General features: G+C 36.0%; 1 protein-coding gene across 1 annotated transcript in view; it reads right to left on the bottom strand.

The window, feature by feature from the left end:
- Positions 1 to 18,823, bottom strand: part of Trap1 (TNF receptor associated protein 1) — a 271,125-nt gene that overhangs the window by 155,905 nt on the left and 96,397 nt on the right. The window contains exon 5 of the mRNA XM_090403299.1: positions 3,215 to 3,286. Coding sequence (XP_090259425.1) covers positions 3,215 to 3,286 — 72 coding nt within the window. The remainder of the gene's footprint in view (positions 1 to 3,214; positions 3,287 to 18,823) is intronic.

The following is an 18,823-nucleotide window of genomic DNA, read 5'->3' as shown; positions in this document are numbered from 1 at the left end:
CCGCCAGGAAAGGTTCTTTTGTAAACCTATAGTACGTTCGTACCGTGGGCGGTCTAAGGATTTTTTTTTTAAATTTAATTTATTATTATTTTTTTTTTTTTTGTATTTATATTTTCAAATACACATAACTGACTCGATAAACTACTGCATCATCCAGGTATTTAAAATAATTTAAATTTTACTGAAGGTTCCCCATAATTGTCATAATTATGTGAAACAAATATGAAGCTCGTCAAGCATTTTAAAATTGAAATATTTTTATATCAAAACGGGTGCAAGAAAATAAAAATTTTCAAATAAGATGTTCTTGTTAGCAAATAATAATTGGTATAGTCAATTATCTTATAAAATGAAAATAAGTAATCAATCAAAAAAAAAAAAAAAACAGCGTCCTTTATTCTCCTGTAGGGTGTAAACGAGACCGTTTTAGCTCTATCTAACTATTGGAGACCGAGGGGGCGGGTTCAATACGTATGATCTTGATATCTCCTCAGATACAGTCTATATAGAACATATCCAATAAATACTTAAATGCACTTAGGAATAATGCCTGCTAATCAAGAAAATAACTTAAATGGCTTCAACTTGACTTCTACACATTCATATCCCAGAACTAATGCAGAAAAAGTGCAGGTGTCAGTATATAAATGACTTTCTTCATCCACGAATATCAATATGGGATTTTTTTTTAAAAAAAAAAGCAATATCGTTTAATTTTCACGCCGAAGTGCAATTCAGGTCCAAGCAAATGAATGAGTGCAGTTCAGCTCACATCGCTACGTACATCTGTTTTTATCGTATGAACCTGGAGTGAAAATGGCTTTCCTTTTAATTAATATACTTCAGAATATTTACTGAAAATTTTTATTAGAAAAAAAAAAACATTCAAGGACTGGTGCAAAGTTTATAAGTACCTGTTACTTTTGATGAGGTTATCCAAGTTTGCAGTTAACTCCAACATGTGGTTATGCTGACTGTCAAGGCTCACTTTTTCGAATGGGCTTTCGGAAATAGAACACTGATCCTAGATTTTAAAGGGATCCCATAGACAAAAATATTTTATAATTCATTATTTTAAAGATTACATAGCATGCATCGATCCAGCATTAGAGTAGTAAGTGTGACTTGTTTCTCTCTTCGTTAATGAGATGGATTGTTGATCTACTTCCACATATCAAAATAACCGCTATTAGTCTTCAACTTACAAATTTCTGAAATATTGTTCCTCTTCCTTTATTTAATGCAATTTCTACTCACTGAATTCAGATGATGCATTGGGGGGGGGGGGGGGTTGTCCATTTCGCCGGACGGAAAGATCGAGCTTCTGGGAGGAGGGGAAACACTGCCATCTCCGTACAAGAATGGTTAACTCCCTTCAGTTGAAAATTCCTAAATCTTTCCCTAGAATTCCCAGATCTTTCCAACCAAAGGGCATCATCAATACCATTACTGACGAGTTATGGAGACTCACCCATGCAGGGAAGTATCTCTATTTAACACTGTAGGTAAGTTGAAAGATAATCCAGAAACTACAGTATGGCAGAGTTTTGGAGACTAAACAAGGTGCCTTCAAGCTATTCATCTCTAATAAGAAAAGCGGTGTCGCACCGGACGATGAAAATCACCACATTTTTTTGTCAAAAGAAACAGAACAATTCGAAACCCCGTTTTTCCTTTCAACACGTTGATAAGGATATCAACCCAAATCGCCAGCTTTTAGTTATGTACTTCGAACCCTCATTGAAATCTAACATAGAAGGACGCGCTTTTTCGTGCTTTGCTAGGTTTATCTGAAGGACTTTTCTATTACCTATTTAACAACAACAGTAATTTGGCATATAGCAAGTTATTCTTGAACTCATCTTGGCGCTTTGAAGTCAGATACATTTTTTTTTCATTAATTTATGGTTTTTCGCTTGTTTTCTAAGCAAAAGTGGAATGAAGTCCTCGAAAGCCGGAAGTGGTGCGTGGCATGCTAGCTTGTCCACCTCATGACCTAAATGAATGCTACTAAAACTAGACGCACTCTACATTACGTGAAACAAACAATAAGTAACCTTCTATGATGATAAGATACATGGCCATTCATAAGCTAAGTATGATCATGAAGATGATTAAAATATGCAGATTTCTTATGACTAGAAGCCTTTTCCTCCCCTCGCCTTCTTTCCGAAATGAGATCCACTGCTGCCGGCCAATGTGTTGGTTCTTCGACCAAACCGGTCTTAATTTTAACAATGATGATTGCCGACCGATAAAAGGAAGTCTCTTGTAAGCCTCCACCGTATATTGGTTCGAGAAGTTTTTTTTTTGTTTTTTTTTTTCTCTTCAATTCTATCTAACCTGCCCATTGTCAGCGCTCGCTAAGTATCTAGGTTACAAAGAAATATTCATTTATTTTGTGGTCGTGGTGTCCGGTTTATGAAGGTCTTCGCTATCTTTCTTCTGAGTCGAAGTAATCCATTTTGTGCGTGTGTTCATATTTGAATACGCTTACACACACGTAAATGTTTTCTATATCATTTCAGTCCCAAGTCAATTCTTGATCGATATATACAGTATATATACACTGAAAATACAGTAAAATAATAAATAAATAAATAAACGGGAGGATAAGGGAAGTGCAAAAATCTAACAGGGAAGATCATTTAGAAAGTGTTTCCGAGTGCTTTATTTCTACTAAGAGACATTTTCATTTCATCTCGGAATAATCTGCGGGATTCTGACCAAAACAATTACGTCTATAAGAACAGATGTCATAATTATCGCAAGAAGATGAACAAATCACCATGATAATGATAAATCATGCCTTGGGTGCATGTTCGCAACATTAAATGCAAAAACAAATATAAACCAATAACTGAATAATAAAAAAAATGTTCCCCGTTACATTATTCACTAGCTTTTTTTATTATTATTAAGCGACAGGTGAATATGCAAATAAGAGGCAAGCATGTTGCACAATGCATTTTTCTTATAGACGAAAATATAATGAAATGTTTATTTCGAATAATTATATATTACAACTGCGTAATTTTTCTACAATCGACAGTAAGTTCGTTTGCCAAGGACACAAGACTGTGCCATAAAGCGATGATTCATCTATCTTGTCCCACTGGGCTAAAAAAGTTATTCACATTTGGAATTGACTGTTAAGGGCTAGTCACGTGTGTGTGTGTGTGAGAGAGAGAGAGAGAGAGAGAAATCAACTTACTTTTGATCCTGAGCGTGCAATGGTTCCCAGGCTTTCGATCATCTCCTCCTTGGTCATGCCTACTCCAGTATCCTGAAGAGAAAAACATGCAAGTTATTTGCTGTAAGTTTATCACTGTGGATGATTCTGGAATTCTTAAAATTTCAACTAGAATTCAAATTTACAATTAATTCATAACAAATTAAACAGGATTTTATTGCCATTAAACTTTAAATATGTATATAAAACTGACGTTTCACCACATATTAATACTGAGGTTTCTTTACAGGCAACATAAAAAAAAAAAAATGAACCTTTTGAAGATCACCTAAAGATAATATGTAATCCTTTCTGAAAAATACCGACGTGTTTACGTTAAAAACTTTACAGACCAAACTAGCCATATTCCGAAATACTGAAGGATGAATGTCATAGCGAAGTGGCTCATAAGAGAGGAGAAAAACTGGATTCAATTCAGAACAAAATTTCTTAGCATGTTATTTTAGAGAGGTGGGGGGGGGGGGGGAAGAAAGTGGTGAACTTATATTCGTCCTAGAACCTTTAAATGGAAAGCAATCTAATTCTGAGCGGCCTGTGGAAATCACTGATTAGATCCTCCACTACTTCGGACCTGAACTATTTCAACAATCACTAGCAAAGTGAAGCAGCTAATAAGACGTATGCAGCATGGAAGAACGGGCCTCTTTCACGTTCGATTATTAACATCTCGTGTACTGCATTTCTATATTAATTTTTGTTTTCTTTCCTAGTTACTCGTTCCAGTTATCTGAAAAACCCGGCCATGATGTAAAGAGCGAGCCATGTCCTTGTTTTATTTTTAGTGTTAATGACAACCAAATCCCTTATTATTTATATTTTCTTATACCATTAAAAATTTTTTATTCCTGTCGTATTATTTCTACTTTTATTTAAAGAAAAAAATTCTTGCCTTCTAAACGATTTCTAATTATCTTCCTGTTAAGGAAGGAAGGTAGAAACGCTATTTTCTTATCAAGACTCATAAGTATTCATGCGATAACTGCACATAAACCTGTATATAATAAAATAATTTTGCATACGATAAAAGATATTGTGTGTTCACGGCAATAACAGATTCTACTTACACAAAGTAATCAATATGTTTCATCAGAACACTATCATCATTGACTGATTTTATATATTTTTTATTTATTATTACAACAATATAGGTGTCATTCGAAGACATTTGCCCGAGTCTGAAATAAGAGATCATAACTGGGTTATCAAGACTCGCTCTCAATGTCTACTGCATATTCTGGTTGATGGTGTTTCTCTCTCCGGACTTCTCTGCCAATGCAGGAGTATCTCAAGTTATATTTATATAAAATTATGGTCAAAGCAACTAAGACCATAGAAGGACCAGTGTATAATGTCTATTAATTGCGTATGTTCTGGCTGGTTTATCCAAGTTTCTTTCATGGAGGAATATCGCAGGGTTGCGTTTTTTCACCCCCCTACAGTTTGATGATACGTGCCCTCCATTCTTTCTTTTCACTTGTGTGACTTTGCACTGCTCAAATAATCAAGATTTCAGCATCTTCTACAACTGATAAATCTTTAAACGAAACTCTGAAGCAGTTTTCCATATGAAATACAATCTGCAGTTGCTCAAAAGGAACATCAATAAATTCATCTGTTCCAACTCCATCTCACATATGACACTATTACAGTAGGTTCCAACATCGCACTGCTAACTGGAAGCAGCTTAAGAAAGTTTCATGTTTAGTTTTTAAAGCAGGAATATTCATTTTCACGGAAAATGCTTATATTAGGCAGATTCGTTCGACAGCATTAACGATACGCTACCATGACCTTTTGGTTATCTCTAAATGAGTGGCATTTTCTCTGAATCCACTGCGGAATCAAATTAACTTGAACAGACACGAAGCAATAACGAAGAGCTCGCTGTTTCTTACTGCTGTTCTTTGTTGGATATATTCAAGTCGTGTCTCCAATCATTTTGAAGCTACCACTACATGCTTGCGAGTCGACTAATCCCCCCCCCCCCCTTCATGCAGACGTCGTCAAATATCCATGTATTCACAGAAATTTCTGGGAAATCAAGTCCTTTAGAGGTTCCTACGTGCCGAATATTCGTCGATTCGACGTGTTTTTCAGATATTAGGCTTTGGCCGAATCAGAAAAATTCCTATCGCATGCGTCATAACAAACGCAACAATTCGTTTCGGGAAAATTCGTTTACCACCAGCTTCCAGCGTATTCATAGCGAGTTTTATCGGAAGGGGAAATATTTATGAGAAAACCAGATGTAGGCTTCTCCCAAAATCACCGAAACTTTATTTTCCCTACGTCATCATTTACCGCGAATTCATTTTGATTAATTAAACCATAATATTCTTTGTATTTCACTATTTTAAATAAAAGTTCCTTTAATATTTTGATTTTGTCATTTGAGGAAATAAGTGCAATATTTGTTCGGTTTGTTACCTTTACTGTTTCTTTTAATGTTACGTATAAAATTTAATTATTTTTTAAACGATTTTTTTAATGATTTAAAAATTTAATAATTGAAGCCTCTCGGCTCTACTTTTAATATTTGAATAGCTATTATATTTATGCTTTTTATCCAAGAATAGCCGACCAGAGAGCTTATGAGAATATAATCCTCGGCAGCGGAGTTGCCTTCTCTCTCTCTCTCTCGATATATATATCTACTCTATAATATAAAATGATAAGCCTTTTTTGTAACGTTTTTGTGTCACGTTTTATGTCAAGTTATTTGAAACTCGAGGAGTTTCAAAACTGTCGAGTCTTCAAAATTCGAGTCATCAGAATTCAAGGAGAACCGGTCTACCAATCGGAACTCGGGGGGGGGGGGGATCCGTAGGTGTCAGGGGAGCGGATTCCCCCCTAATATATATATATTCAACTGTGTAACATGGACTGATCTGTTTATTTTACAACGCCGAAATGAAGACTTTTAATATCTTCTCTGATAATTACTCTGACGAGCCAAACGGCGGTTAACTTATGAAAAAGACAACTCTCTCACACAAGAATGCTTTGGTAGTGAATGAGAGTTTTTTTACTGTTAAGGTTTCTTCCCGATCATGAGAACCAACAGTTCGAAACACCTGTCAAGCAAGCGAAACTTCAATGAAAAAATCCTTAATAAAAGGCGAATAATATGAGCGCCTAGGTAACGCTCGTGTCTTTTAAATAGTGCAGGCTAAGGCAACTCTGGTTCTATTCTCATAAGTTTTTTTTTTTTTTTTTGGTGAAACTTTCCGAGTTTCTATATAATATACATATCCGAGTTTATATACATTCTGAGCTTCGATATTTCCCAGTTTCTATATATATATATATTTGGTTATGAAATAAAGGCAGTTTTTGTTTATTATCTCATTTTTGTGTAGATGAGTGAAGAATTATTATACATATTTTTCAATCTTTATTTATTCCGCAATTTGGCCGAAATTGCAATGATTCCTATCAAAATAATATCATAGTAAAAGAAGTGTTGTTAGTTTTCATAAGAGCTTACAAGCGATTTTTGGATCGTAGCGAAAAATATCTGAGATTGGGGGGGGGGGGGTTCTGTCGTGAAGACAAAATTTAAGATGGGGGAAGAAGGGGAGGTTACCTTGAACGCATGAGTTGGAACTGAAAGTCATGCAGTGTATGAAAGTGGCCAAACTGGACAGTCAGGTGCATACAACGCTGGTAATGACGTGAGACAACCGAAGGAAAAAAGTACCAGTCTATTTCCAAAATAGAACTGATGCGATCAGCAACACATATTCTTACAAAAGTTTTAATTACTGTATTGAAAATTATGCACAGAAATCAGCTGTAAAGTTCAAACGAAAAATAAATTTTGTTCTTAGAAGCAGCCGATATTTTGTACACGTACATCTTTAGATATAACTTTCTGTTTCGGCTACTTTAATGAGGGATATGAGTTTGAGTGGAATTTTCCTAATAAAGATAAGTTTTTGTGCTCTGGAGTCAAACACTCGTCTAAACAAAGTCGAAACTGATGCCTATTGCCGAAATTAGAGGCAACGTCAGTGGTGAAACGAGTGTATTGTGCGAAGTAGTAGTAATAATAATAATAAAAAATCGCATCCTTGTAGCATATAATCTTTCCCTTGTATTCCTTCTGCAACGCCAATGAGTAACATGATGGGTTCGAGCCTACGAATTACAAATGAACAGTCTGTTTTAAAAGAATGATCAAATATCCGCTTTCGAACTACAAAGCGGAGTCCTACTTGATAGGCAGCAGGTGCCATTAACTGGTTAATTACTCTTCTGATCGGTGGTGGCCAAATTAAAGACGGAAAAGCTGATCCTTTAGAGTCTGTAACAGGATCGTCTATTCCGATGAGCCTCAGGAAATGCCGCTTCTTAGATTGATTGATTGTGTGGCAATCAATCTGTGCTTGTCACAACAAGCTTAGATAAGCTAATTCCTGAAAAACACATTATACAAAATACATCTGCAGGTCGTTCCCGTAAAAAGTATCCTAAAAGTTCGTGACTGTGCAAAAGAGAACAATTAGGTAGATTAATGACCACCCCCTTTCTCAAGTGATTCACTCTAATCCCTCCCTATCACGCACGCGTTCGTTTTGTAAGAACATTACTTAAAATGTTTCATGCGTTTTCGATAGATATTTTCAAGACCATTCATTAGAATTGGCATTTATACTTCCCCTCACTTTTATATATTTTGCTTCAAGGGCACAACGCAGTAAAAGTCGTAATCCATTTGCAGAGGTGTATACTTCCTTCCTAGTATTTTACTCATTCAGAACACTAATTTGTAACGGATGTATGGGATTGCATACGAAAATTATAGCCTCGTTATCCTAACTATCCACTATTAACAGAAGAAAACAGGTTCAAGTTTTAAAGAAAGTCGGAGGAACTGAATTATCGTTCTAATAAAGACGATCTTTAATGCCAGCGAATTGCATGACAACTCCAGAGTATTCAGATACTGCAGTACAAAGCAAAATACAACAAACCATTACCTACTGGAGGAACTTAACAAGAATCGGGACAGTGATTCTTAAGCCACGTAATATAATCGCTGACTGATCCTATTGCAAGAATCGTTAAGGTTCACATCCAATTAGCTGTCACTCTAGTTATATGTTGAAACACTTTGATATTCGATGTAGGTATTCAACAGGATACAACTTACCAAAATTGCAACGTCACGTCCAATAATGAAAGAGTTAGTGTATGTACTTTAGAAGTAAATGGTTATAAACTCTATCGCTTCTCTTTCTATCCCGCAGACGTGAAGACATGAGGCGTCGTTCAACCGATGTCGAAATAAATCGAATAGCTTAAGAGGACCGAAATGGAGAAGGAACGAATAAAAAGTAAAATGTAGGAACATACTTATTATTCAATTTCGACCAGTTTATCATATATACACGATAAGGATATCTCTTTATATTTCGACACCTTTAAAAACAGGTATCGAAAATATTAACATAATACACAGAAAGTTTAAAGTTAACTACAGTTTATACGCGGCTTAGCTGGCATTAGTTTTAATTACTGAGAAATGTAAATCCCAGAAGCAACACCAATACTAATAAAAAAATAAACATATGCCAAATAGTCACTTCCAAATGCAGACAGGTTAAGCACCAATTAAATGCATTTCGTTCGACAGTACGAAATGCATTTAATTAAGTATATAACAACTCAGCTATTGCAGGATGGATTTTATTGAAATTGGTTTTATTGGCTGGAACTTAAAATAAATTTAGTAATTCAGGATTTCTACTAATCTGTTGCATCATCCCATTTTCAATCATTTTCAGTGAAAAATTTTGCAAAACAGTACAAACTGAAATGTCACAAATAACAAATAAGTTATCTACAGTATATACGCCAAAATGGCTCTAGGTTTAATTGCGATAATCATGAATGATGTCGCTATACAACACTGTTATTAATAAACTTTTTTTTTAGGATTATCTCCTGTCATTTTTATGCTTCTTCTAATATGATTCTTTTTCTTTTTGAGGCATCGGAGATCCTTTGTATGGATTCGAATTTCACTACGCAATAAAACTTTCCTCAAAAGTTGGTTTCCCTCTGTTATAAAGCCAAGTTAATCCACTGACCTAATAATTATGTAAAGGAAGGTGGAATGGGTTTTTTCGCGAAGTGGTGAAAGGCAGCAGCGTGATGATACAGAAATGATGGTCTATCTCGTATGTAAACTAAAGAATGTGGAGGAATTCCACTGTTACATTTCGGTGAATCCACCATTCATACAAACGTTATTCATAAATTACCAGTAATATTAGGTATTTAGATTTATTAAATCAGGCCACATATTACATGTACTTCTGTTATAGCTTCAGTTCGCTTCGTTAGCTGAGTGGACAATATTTTCGTTGGATAATCAACAGGCTGTGGATTTGAATCCCATTGTGAGCATAGGTTCTAAATGTCTGTAGATAATTGGCGCACTTCTCTGTCCTGTGTAAGACTGTCATCTTGGGGAAAAAAAAGTTCCAACCTTGATCTGTAGATTGTGTAGACCAGTGGTCGCCAAAGGGGTCGATAGATATGACATTGTTAGGGAGTCGATTCGGGCTCAGGGGTCGACAGAAAAATATAAGACATCATTGTATGGGTAATATTTAATTCGGTTAACTTGGATTACCTCCATGACGAAAGACATGGAGGTAATGACAACGCAATTAAGAGTGAATCGTGGGATCAGTACCTCCATCTTACAGGTCCATGAATAGGACCTGTAAGATGGAGTAAGGTCATGAAAATAGTTACTGAGGCCAATCAAGTAGGCCAAAATGACGTATTTACCAATAAACGGATGTTGTTGGTTCCTGCCGGCCGGCGCAGTGGGAGCGAGATTGCAACACGTGCGTGGTTCTTATTTACTGATACAAGTATTCGATCCCAGTCTCGTTTTTGCGCATCGACATACAAGTGAGCGTTAATGTTCTAAAATTCATCAACATACATATTATAATTCAATCGTTATTCATTCACGAACTAAACTTCTCTATGTTGAAGAGTTGAGCAGCGCTGGTAGTAATACCAGTAGTTTATTAATATCACTAGTAATACCAGTGATATTACTAGTGATTTTTTTTTTTTTTCAACGGATATAATCACTCTATATAGCATACTTTTGTTAGTTATTACATACATTTGATTACATATGATACATTACTTACATTTGTATACATATGATACTTACTTTACATACATTTGTTTACATATTATACATACATTAAATATCATATGGTTCTCATCCAAGATGTATCATACATACATATGATATATCTTGGATGAGAACTAATTTCTCTGCTTTCATCCTCGAAGCTTATATGTAAGCTTATCTGAGAATGACACCAGTTGGGTATTATTATTTTTTTTTTTTCCCTGTGTTGGGAAGCTACGAAATCTATGATTGAGAAATTCGCGAGCGCACTCACACACACACAATAACTTGGAATGTACTGATGCGTCGCTGAACTGGAAGCCTGAACGAATATATTGTGTTTCATTAAGTTTGTATGGTATTTTGGGTGCGTGTTTCTTGTTCATAGTATGTCCTTAGAGCTCTTTTTAGGCTATTGTAGTTTGTAAGGTTTCTGTATTCAAAAGGTAATTTATTTATCATGTCTGGGATGTAGAAGATTCGCGTGGCCTTTCCATAGTGATTATTGTATTTATATGTGATATAATTAGTAGTCTGAGGTCTTGTTATACGGTATGTATTTCTGACTGTCCTGTAGTTGGCATCGAAATAATGTTTCAGCAAAGCTGCATAGTGACATAAATGTTTTGCTGTCAGTATTTTGTGTTCTGACATTGCAATGTATATAAGGTCGTTATTTTCTCTTTGTTCCCAAAAGATCAGTTTCATCATTTTGTACTGTAGCGACATTAATCTATTTAATTTGTAGGGTGCATGGAAAGCATACGTTGTTATAGCGTTTCTTAGTATATTTTGGCATAGTGCTTTGTATATTTTTGTTTTTAAGGCGTGTGGGAACTATATCTTTTAACCTGCAGAGTTTACCAGTTATTATTCGAAGTGTGTTGTGTAGATGGTTTATGTGGCTATTCCAGTTCATATCTGCATCGAAGTAAATTCCAAGGTATCGTATTGTTTCAACCTGAGTGATTGTAGTGGTTTTGCTGTTCTGTGTATTTTTTATGTTGTTATGTTTTTTGTCAAGTTATTTGAAACGTTTTGAAACTCAGGGGCTATATTGAGTGTCGAGTCATCAGAATTCAGGGAGAACGGACCTACCAGTCCGGAACTCGGGGGGTTGGGCGTCAGAGGGAGGAACCCTCTTTCGAGTCATCAGAATTCAAGGAGAACCGGCCTACCAGTCCGTAACTTGGGGGATGGCCGCCGTAGGCGCCAGGAGGGCGGAGCCCCCTTTTGAAGACTCGACACTCAGAGTAGCCCCTGAGTGTCGAGTCATCAGAATTCAAGAACCGGCCTACCAGTCCGGAACACGGGGGTTGGGCGCCGTAGGCGCCAGAGCCCCCCTAGTATATATATATATATATATATATTATGGGTACTGCTGCTATTGCTGGAGTGTTATTGAATTTTAGAGGATAATTCACATTATAACAATTAAATGTCAGCCAAGTAACACTTCTAAATTACAATCAATCTGCTTCCTCAGTAATTAGCTCACTTTTTTTCACATTTGAGATTTTTTTTATAAGATCTTATTTATTTCGAATCTGAATGACGTCAGCTTAGCGATGTGTAGCGGTATTGGCAGGGGAATAATATTCTCCGCGATCCCCACGTCCTTCATGTTTATCAGACAAGCCTTACTTTTCAAAAGACTTTTAGCAACGTAAGAAACAACCATATTCCAGATGACTTAGTGAAAATCAGTGGGGTACAACTTGCAGAGGCATCTATTGAAGGAATGACCACTTCAATTTAGATCTGAGTTGAATCCTTCTAAGGATCTAAAGAACTTTCAGAAGCAACTATGTCCCATATTTGGTTCCTATTGCTGAACGATGCGAAGAGTCTGTGGAGGAGGAAGAGAAAAACGATTTTTTTTTTTTGGAAAGTCTATTTATATAATTTTGGAATTTTTTTTTTTCACTAACTCGATTTAACAGGCTTGAACTGCGGTAGACTGATAATATTCAACTTCGAAAGTTATTTTTAACCTAATAATCTTTTGTAATAAAAGTAATAGCTCACTAACTAGGTTGGCTTGTGCACGTTTATACTTAGTTTATGTTCTTCTCAATTTTTTCACGTTTTTAATTCTATTTATTGAAGAAGAAAGATTAAGATATAAAACACTGAATAAAAGAATCAAACAGTTATGCATCTGTATTTGTCACATGGACAGAACATGTGACAAATGTCCTACAGAGAATGAGAACACAGAGATCTTTATTACAGGAAATGATCCAGAGAAAGATGAGATTGGCGGACATGTACTGAGAGATTCAGCAGCACAGACGTTAGTAACAGTTTTAGAAGGAAAAATTATGGGAAAAGGATCAAGAGGCAAAAAACGAAGGACGTGGTTTGAAGATATAAGATCATGGACAGGATCACATGGCTATGCAGAAACAAAAAGGAAAGCCAATAAACACAGAGAAATGGAAGAACATGGTGCTGCACCCTCTTACTGAGGAAGCTACATGAAGATGAAGAAGAAATTGTATTTACAATTAGATACTAAACACACAGCAAAGTATAAATTCAACAGTACTAAATTAGATGATGTTATATATTATTTCAATTAACTGACCCCCCCCCCCATACCAATTATCTAATTTTTCTTAAATCTACCCAAATACACTGTTTCTTTAACTCTTAAAGTCCTTCCACATATTTTCAACTCATACAGTAAAGAATGAACTTGTACTATCTCTTTTTTTTGACTAACTTTTTTTTATGATGATGTTTAGTAGTCAGGTGAAGACGGAGGTAGGCCTAGAAGCGGCCGACTCCTACTATCTATTTTAATATATGAGTATGTGTATACTGAACTAACTTATAAACATTTAAATCTCCTCTCAATCTCCATTTATATAAATTTCACATTTATGAAGCCAGTCCTTTCAATATGTATTCATCAACTCGTAATATCCCCACCCCCTCCTTTTTATATTTGATCGCATTCAATTTTAAACCTCACTTTCTTTGTTCACTGTTCCAATCTTCTAAAATCATTTGTAAATTGAGGTCATGCAAACAACTGAGCATCGCGTCATCAGCAAAAAGAGAAATTTTTTTTCTCTTCATATTTGAACCTAAATCATTCACGAACCACCTGGATCTTCGAGAACTCCCCTTCCGAACGCTACATTCTATCGTTTATCTGTCAACCTACCTATCTCGGTAAGTAATCAACAGTATATGTTTCGCACATTTTAATCAGCAGGTTCTTATGTGGAACGCCATGAAAGGTTATACTGAAACTCAAATAAATCACATCACAACCATTATTATGATCCATTTCCCTCGTAACCTAATCATAAAAAAAAAAGTAAACAGGTTGTCATAATCAATCTCCTCTTGATGAAACCATGCTGTGCCCTGCTGAGCTGGTAATTCCCCATCAAAGATATTCTGGATAAGATTTCTAATTAATTTTGCCATCACTTGGTTTATAACCAATAAGATTATCTAGTCTATATTGTAATTCTCCATTTGATGCGATGAACCTCCTTTATGAATTAGAATTATACGACGACCGTGTTTCCATCCAAAATACAGACAAACTGGCTTGAGAGCACGCAGTTAATGTGTAACACTTTGAAGTTTCGTGTGCTTAGCTGTCCCAGGAGATTCAAATTATCTGATACGATCGAATTCATTATTTTTAACACCTATAAATAGGAATCGGAGAATATAAGGTTTCCAAGATGCATCCATCTGAATGGGGTGCCTCTCTTTATACTTCATAATTGCTTGCCCTTTACTGCTTCCTCTATGTAAACACAGAACGTTTTCAGCATCAAGTTGTTTTCGATACTGTCTAAATAATAAGCGGGATGGTGGATGGAGTCAAGCTTTCATCTCCATACATATATATATATATATATATCTTTTTTCAATGTTGGGAATTCCATTTTCGACAATGTTTCAACACTTAATTTTTACTGCTCGATTTATCTCTGTTGAAATCTTGCTTGTAGAATTGATCAGTCGTGACAGAAGTTTCAATATGGGGCGTTCAGATTCAATATTTCCACGAGTGTGCTAAATTGCTCTTCAGGGCAGCATGTCAACGTGTGGCAATACTTTTCTAGGTCATTATTGATATTGCATTAAAAACTATTATGGCAATACTTTGCAACTATTATAAATGCAATTTGTTATGTCGATACCAAGATTCCGAATAGAGATAAGAAACTTCTAGTCGAAACTAAAGGGTCATTTTCAACCACACCAGTCAATGATTTACATCTTTACGGTATTCGATTTAGTGAATTTATACCTGCGTCAGCATGCATTCCATTCAATGAAATGTCTAATTAAAAAAATTAAAAAAAATACGTTCTTTTTTAGCACCAAAAAAAATGGAAAAGTGAATAATCGAATTCGTAAACGAAATCATACCAGAAAATCGTAAAAAAGTGTTTTGCAAAGTGATGTCCCCCTTTATTATTCAACAACACTAACTGTGCCATTAAAATGATCCGATTAAAAAGATCAAATTGAGATGACTTAACAATTTTGGTAACGATCCCAAATATGATTCAAATCTGACCAGAAAGAGTGAACCTCTAAATGCGTACGGCACACAAACCCATCCCAAGAGGTGTTTACACATTTCGCAAAGAATATCTAAAACTAATATAATAATAAATAAACAAGAAGTGAATTGGGTTTCTAAAAGAGATCGGTAAGATCAAAACTAGACATAATTTTTCATTTTTGTTCGTAATAATAGCAATAATGAAGAACAGCAAATACTAAAATATCATCTGTGGGGTTATTATGCGTCACTTCCCTATACAAGGTACCATTAACTATTCTTATTTTCTTACAACATTCCTATCCACTTAACGAACAAAAGCCACACAGATAACGTGAACAAAGGAAATTTATCTCATAACTAACACGATTTAGTGGCCGACAGCAAAAACTCTGTTGGAACTTCCGTTTGTCTGTTTCTGAGTGGTGTCGGCATACCGACAGCCAAGGGAGAAATTTATCTCCTTCAACTAGAAATATTGTCTCGTTCCCTCCACCCACACAGTACGGTGTAGGTTTTGACTGCCGAATCAACCTTTTTCGTGTCCACAATTGGCTCGGAGCTCATCATTTCCGAAGTGTCACATCTTCTAGCATTCAAAAAACCAGTTCGTGAGCTCGTTCACCTGGCCGATATTTCTACGCAGCGCCGATGACGCGCACACCACGATTTCGCCGTCCAGTCATAAATCACCCGAACTTATTATCCACAACGGTCGTAAACCCCTTTAAAACTGTTGGGTTCTTGGATCGCAGCACTTGTAATTCAGTCTCACAAACAGAGGCTGAGCCATGGCCTGTTCGTCTGTGATTTAATTAACATCATCTGGTCAAGAAAGCTATGGGTGAGAGCAACCCGCTTGACAGAAGTAACGTCCCACTTAGACACTTAAGCGTCGATGAAAATATTTAAGGAAAATCACCGAGGTCCAGATTGTTGTTCAATTATCAACAATGCGGGAGCAGCGTATGTCTCCCCCCCCCTCAACTTCTCTATAGCCGGATGTGACGGCTGCAGCTCTCCTCCCACCTCAGCCGCCACATCCGGGTCAGTAACATTTCCCCTGGTCCATCACTTGGGACGGTGCTAACATTCCGACCTCCGCCCGCTGGCTTAGCTACGTTGCTGTCCAGGACATTAACCTTTCGGCTGATGACGAACCACGCAGACTACCCCATTATTCCTTTAATACACTTGGACATTCCCTTATGATGAGAAACACGTTCATCAACAAATAGCTTGTCTTCAAAATTATCAAAGGCAAGTTACCCGATACAAAAAGAAGAGGGAGGGGGAAGTGGGAATACTTCCACTAGAAATGGTAAACAACGTGGAACCAAGCAATATATCAACGTAAGCTGTTTATAAATATCTACGAATTATAACATTTATAATAGTTCGAAACATCAAATACGAAAGACTCTAAAAGACAGTTTGAATTACTTCGGTTAATTATTCTTCATTGTACACACGACAGTGACTAATTTGGGACTTCAGTTTAGGCTAAAACCTGACTTTAATGAGAATGAGGAACTCGTTAAAAAGGTGACGTTAACAGTAGAAAAAGGGAGGTTTACTTGCATGTATGGCTTAAGGTCGAAGTTATGGTGTCGTATTCATGAGAGGTGGTCCTCTAATGGAGGTAATCACTCACGGCAGAAACGCTCTAGCTTTATGTACAGTTGGCAAATGATGTTCGGGACAATAATGTTCAAAAGAAGTTATTTACACTGATTTTAATCAGTGTAAATAAAAGAAATCTCTATATTTACAGAGAAAGAGAGAGAGAGATTAAGGGAATTTCTCCAAACATTTTAAATGCGTGAACTAAGGAATGCTACAAAGTGGTGATAGACATTTATCTAAAAAATAGTTTGTTTTCGACTATTTTTTTAGTACATTGTGTCTCACAAAGACTTAAACAATCACAAATGCTTATATTTATGAAGCTGCTTTACGAATACAGGAAAACCTGGCTTAACGCAATTAATTAATCCATCAATTAATGCGCGCTAAGCAAAATCGCGTTAAGAATACAATAAACAATAAGAATAATTATAATTCATCCATCAGTTTGCGTAAATTTGAAAAAAAAAAAAAAAATAGAGTATAAGCTATATTAGAGGACAAAATCATCAACAGTTAATAAAAATCAATTGCTTAAATTTTTATTTAATGGCTAAACATTTGATTGAGCTACATTTTTACAAAAAAAATAAAAAATCAAGTCAAGATGTTTGAATCGTGCTCGACGTTTTCATCTTGCAATGCAATTTGCTAGAGCTGGTGATCGCTTTATCAAGATTTCGGTGGACTTCGAAGCTTCGTTCCATATCAGCATTAGCATCGAACAAAATTTCCATAGCATATTCAATGTGATTGAAAACTAACTGAAGTTTCTTTTTGCGGCTAGCTTCTTAGTTGTGATATTCTCTTCTTGTTCGCACTCCTTATCTTCTTCATATGTACGCTGTTCTGCTAGTTGAAGGAGATCATTCTCGTTTAACTGTTCTGAATGGGAATCGAGCAAGTTTCTCACATCTTCATTATCCAGTAGGAGGTATAGTCCGACCACATAAGCGAGAGCTGTCGTTGGCAGACTGCCAAGAAGAGTCAATTCATGTCGAAGAAGAGAAAGAAATAAGGCGATGTACGAATTGGTCACCAACACGTAAAATCACGTGCTTTATACGTAAAATTTCCCAACTGTTATAGGAGCAAAATAGTTACCACTTTAAAAACTACAATGATCATAAAAGAGAAGTTAATTTTCCGACGTGTAATAATAAACACTCATCCCACAATTCGATTGACTACCCTATATCAGAATGGATTCTCCTTCTTTTGAAATGCGCAGAAGTGTCGAAGGGTCTCGTATCTGTGGGCGTACTATAATGCAGAAATCGCCTTCTGCATTACCTCCTAATAAACGCGTAAGACAATCTTTAGATACTGTGTATCCTGATTGAGATGCTTCAGTTTTAGCGAAGCAAGTTTTTGTTGGCATACGCTTCCAAAAGAGACCACTTTCGTCGACTTGAATATTTGCCCTTCTGAATTATCCTTTGCAATTCTTCAGGAAACTTGGCAGTAGAATCTTTATCAGTACTAGCAGATTCCTCAGTTATCCCTGCGTTATGCAGTGCAGTTCGGTTTTTTTAAAATGGTCAAACCATCCTAAACTCCAGTAAATCTTTCACACTCATTTTGAAATTTAGTCTCTTTCAGTGAGGTAAAAATATCTGAGAGCTTTTGCTTGAATATTCCCTGTACTAAGAGGTATTATTTTTGGGTTATAATCCTCAATCCAGAGTGATAGAAGACGCTCCATCTCGATCATTAAATGGCTTCTATTTCGGGCGATTTACATGCTTCAAGATGCAGTAGCAACTTTTCCTTGTTCTTTGTATTCTTTGCTCTTATTTAACATAGTCCAAACTGTAGACTCACTGTATCCCAGGTCTCGCACAATCGTTGTATTACTAGCGCCACTTTTGTGTCTCTAAATGATTTTTGTGATTTTCCGCTCGCTGCAGATTGGCGACAAAAAATTTCGCATAACATAAAAATATCGCGTTAACTAATTAATCACTCGCTTAAAGCGGTAAATAGTATCATTTCACTCAATCGAGCTAGTTTGAATTCGCGTTTTTCGAAATGTGAGGTTTTCTTGTAGTAAGCAAATACTCGTAAGGACAAAGTATTCCATGAGTGGACTTATGTTAACAGAGCAAATATCCAGCCTGTGTGTGTTTGAGAGAAGTAGCGTAACATAACATTTATTAATGCGATAGCTTCGAGAGTACGTTTTTTTTTTTTTTTTTTTTTTTTGAAGATCGTCACATATTTTACAGCA

This window comes from Typopeltis vanoorti, chromosome 13 (genome assembly GCF_054136105.1).
Source record: "Typopeltis vanoorti isolate ZY-2024b chromosome 13, IOZ_Tvanoo_1.0, whole genome shotgun sequence".
NCBI classification, from domain to species: Eukaryota; Metazoa; Arthropoda; class Arachnida; order Uropygi; family Thelyphonidae; genus Typopeltis; species Typopeltis vanoorti.
Note: the sequence above shows the minus strand (reverse complement) of the source record. Positions and strands in the feature narration are given on the sequence as shown.